The 4,020-nt window shown below is 39.5% G+C and overlaps 1 protein-coding gene across 1 annotated transcript; it reads left to right on the top strand.

Annotated features, from left to right (window-relative positions):
- Positions 1-1,544: 1,544 nt before the first annotated feature.
- Positions 1,545-3,188, top strand: LOC145040669 (uncharacterized). Its single transcript, XM_078988577.1, has 2 exons — positions 1,545-2,517; positions 3,028-3,188. Exons 1-2 carry the CDS (start codon positions 1,545-1,547, stop codon positions 3,186-3,188), a joined length of 1,134 nt encoding a protein of 377 aa, XP_078844703.1.
- Positions 3,189-4,020: the final 832 nt, after the last annotated feature.

Consider the following 4,020-nt stretch of genomic DNA (forward strand, 5'->3'; position numbering starts at 1 on the left):
ACAAGTCTAATCCGAAAAACCGGGATTCTTCTCATCCGAATTCCTGTTCCCCACTTGCTTCCAAGGGAAAAGAAAAACTCTACCCTGAAGACAACATCGAAAACTCCAGTCCTATTAAATCATCAAAAATTAAAGTTTTCACCATTAAAAGAAATGATGAAACAACTTTAATTAAATGCACATACATGGTTGATATTTCTCTTACTATTCGCTTCCCTGTAAAAGGCTCACAAGGACCCAAGAAACTTTGGGTTCCTAAATTTGCTTAATTCTTTGCAGGTTATAAGTGACGAGCAATTTGACAAAGAATGGTACATCGATAGTGGTTGCTTGCGTCACATGACAGGAAGGAAGGACGAACTGAGAGAATTTCGCTCTCTCAAAGATGGTGGCATTGTAAAGTATGGAAACAACTCTTTTGGAACCATCAAAGGCTATGGAATGATCACCAATGACGAGTTATCTATAAGGAAGGTAGCTTATCTTGAAGGACTCCAACACAATCTCATCAGCATATCACAGCTGGTGGTTAGTACTGGATTAAAAGTATCATTCGACGATGAAGGCTCAGAAATTGTCGAGAAGAGATCAAACAACATTTTGTTGAAATAAAAGCGAAAAGGGGAAATGTATCCTTTGAACCTCAATCCAGTTAGAGGTAAACCAGCTGTATGCTTGCTGACAAAGGCTCACTCTGACGAAAGCTGGTTATGGAATAGAAGACTATCTCATCTGAACTTCAAGGATATCAACAAGTTGGTTTTGGGTGATCACGTTCGAGGTCTTCTAGTTCTAAAATTTGATAAAGAACATCTCTGTGCAACGTGTGAAATAGGAAAGCAGAGTCGGCAAAGTCATCCTTCTATTATCAATACTAAGGTAATAGAACCATTGGAGTTATTGCATATCGATCTATGTGGTCCATCGTCTATCGAAAGCATTGGAGGAAACAAATACATTCTGGTTATTTTGGACGATTTCTCAAGATTTACATGGATTTTCTTTCTCAAGAAAAAGTCTGAAGCCACTCCAAAGCTCAAGATCCTTATTAAACAAATAGAAACGCAACTAAGAAAAGTAGTTCGTAATATAAGGAGCGACAATGCTGGGAATTCAAGAACAAAGACTTTGAAGATTTTCTTGCTGAAAAGGGAACTACTCACAATTTCTCAGCCCCTTATACTCCACAGCAAAATGGCATTGTTGAAAGGAGAAACCGATCACTGTGTGAAGTTGCTCGAACAATGTTATGCTTCGCGTCCTTACCTTTGTATTTCTAGGCGGATGCAATTGCGGCTGCATGTTACACTCAAAATAGATCATACTTGAATAAACGGTTCTCAATTACCCCTTACGAGACACTGAACAATCCAAAACCAAACGTAAAATTCTTTCATGTGTTCGGTTCAAGATGTTTCATTTTCAACTCCAAAGAAAATCGAAACAAGTTCGATGTTAAGGCAGAAGAAGGAATTTTCTTAGGCTACTCCCTGACCTCCAAGGCGTATAGAGTTCTCAATCAACGCTGCAAGAAAATTGAAGAAATGTACTATGTCACTTTTGACGATAGTTATGTTAAGAAAATGAAATCAACAGAAGATGCATCGCAAGACATATTTCCAAAGAATGGTCAGGTTACTATTGCTATCTCGAATCTTTTCGACCAATTCATGCTCCTTTTTGATGAGCCTCAAAAGGTGATTGACTCTGAATCAACTGCAAAAGACAACAAAGTTGATAATCTAAAACAAGTTATAGGCGATGCTGCTAATAACATGGCTGATGATCAATCCAAAGAAACCGAAGGTGCAGACACAGGCGAACCTTCTGGTGACCATCCTAATGTCCAGGGGGAGGGTTCTTCTACTCATCACGATCAAGGATCTTCATTCCAGGGGGAGAACTCATCGCCAAATACATCAAGCTCTACTGAAATTCTGACCAATGAATGGGATTCAAATGCGGGTCCTGAACAGGAATCATTCGTCGAGGGGGAGAACACCAATATTGGTGATGACGACATTCTGTCTGAACAAGAGGAAGAAATCAATGTTGAATTGGATCCTATCTATGATCCAAACTTTCCTCCCCTTATCAAATGGACCAAAGATCACCCTCAAAGTCAAATTACTGGGGAATCCTCAGAAAAATTGTTAACTCGTTCTCAAATTAAAGCGAAACAGGCTGTACTCTTTCCAAAAGTCGAGTTTTGCATGTTCAATTCATTTGTTTCCAAGGTTGAACCAAAAACCGTCAACTCAGATCTTGATCATTCAGACTGGGTTCAAGCCATGCAGGATGAGTTAAACAAGTTTGAACGAAACAAGGTATGGCGCCTTATTCTAACTCCAAAGGATGCTTCGGTTGTCGGTCTCAAATGGGTATTCAGGAACAAGATGGACAAAGAGGGGAATGTCATTTGTAACAAAGCGAGGCTGGTCGTCAAAGGATATTGTCAGGAAGAGGGAATCGATTATGAAGAAACCTTCACTCCCATAGAAAGATTAGAATCTACTTGTATCTTTCTTGCGTACGCCGCTCACAAGAACTTTGAAGTCTATCAAATGGACGTCAAATGTGCTTTCCTCAACGGTGAACTTGAAGAAACCGTATATGTTGAGCAACCGCCAGGTTTCGTGAATGAGAAGTATCCCGATCATTGTTATATCCTTGACAAAGTTGTGTATGGCTTCAAACAAGCTCCCAAAGCATGGTATGAAACTCTCACTCGTTTCTTAAAAATGTCTAAATTCAAACAAGGTTCGGTTGACCCAACCTTCTTTCGTAAGTGAGAAGGTAACCACCTTATGATAGTCCAAATTTATGTTGATGACATCATCTTTGGCTCCACGAATCCTACATTAACAGCTGAATTCAGAAATTTGATGGAAACTATATTTGAGATGAGCTCAATGGGTCCAATTAACTTTTTTCATGGATTCAACATTAGATAGGGACACGAAGGCATTTTTATTAATTAGGAAGCATATACCAATACTTTGCTAACCAAGTTTGGAATGATGGGAGACTCTAAAGTGAAAGTGCCTATGGCTTTTGGAACTAAACTCACACCATCATTGGAGAAACCAGCAGCTGATATAACACTCTATCGACAGATGATTGGGTATCTGATGTATCTTACAGCCAGTAGACCTGATATCATGTTCTCTGTCTACTACTGTGCATGATTTCAAGCCAACCCCCGAGAACCTCATCTTCAAGCCGTGAAGAATATCTTTCGCTATCTGAAGCGAATCTCCTCTCTCGATCTGTGGTATCCAGCCAACTCAGGATTCCTTGTTCAAGCATTTTCAAATGCTTGTTTAGGTGGCTGTGGATTAGATTGTAAAAGCACCACGAGAGGATGTCAAATTCTAGATGGTAAATTAGTCAGTTGGCAATCGAAGAAACAAACCTGTGTTTCGCTATCCACTGCATAAGCCGAATATATCGCTGCAGCATCTTGTACATCTCAAGTCGCGTGGATACAAAATCAACTCAGGGATTATGGGCTAAACATGAAGAAAATCCCACTGTATTGTGACTCTGAAAGCGCAATTAGGATTTGTCACAACCACTTGCAACACTCAAAGACTAAGCATATCGCACTAAGGTATCATTTCATCAAGGATCATGTCGAAGATGGTAACGTAGAAATTCACTTCGTCAGAACGACTGATCAATTAGAAGTCATATTCACGAAGCCCTTACCTGAAGCAAGCTTCAATAAGATTCTACAAGGCCTAGGAATGATGCAAGCCGAATCTGTACCGAAATCATCTTCGCTTTCATAAAGGTAACAAGCGAAATAGAGCGAACCGAAATGAACCGAACGTTCGGTCTATTTCGCGTTCGATCTATTTCGGGCGAAGATCGATCATGAACCAAAATGAACCGAACATTCGGTCTATTTCGGGTTCAGTCCTTCTGAACTCGTTCGTTTTTTTAAGGCATTTCAATTGTTTTCCTATGTACATCTTTTAATTACTTCTTTTCTACTTATAAAATCCTAAAAATATT

This window comes from Lactuca saligna, chromosome 4, assembly GCF_052625555.1.
Source record: "Lactuca saligna cultivar CGN05327 chromosome 4, ASM5262555v1, whole genome shotgun sequence".
In the NCBI taxonomy this organism is placed as follows: domain Eukaryota; kingdom Viridiplantae; phylum Streptophyta; class Magnoliopsida; order Asterales; family Asteraceae; genus Lactuca; species Lactuca saligna.

Bases quoted from the DNA above. Each gene is read 5' to 3' on its own strand.
- LOC145040669 (XM_078988577.1), top strand. From the start codon at position 1,545: ATGTACTATGTCACTTTTGACGATAGTTATGTTAAGAAAATGAAATCA. The intron at 2,518-3,027 runs GTATCTTTCTTG...GAATGATGGGAG, and splicing joins AGAAAGATTAGAATCTACTT to ACTCTAAAGTGAAAGTGCCT.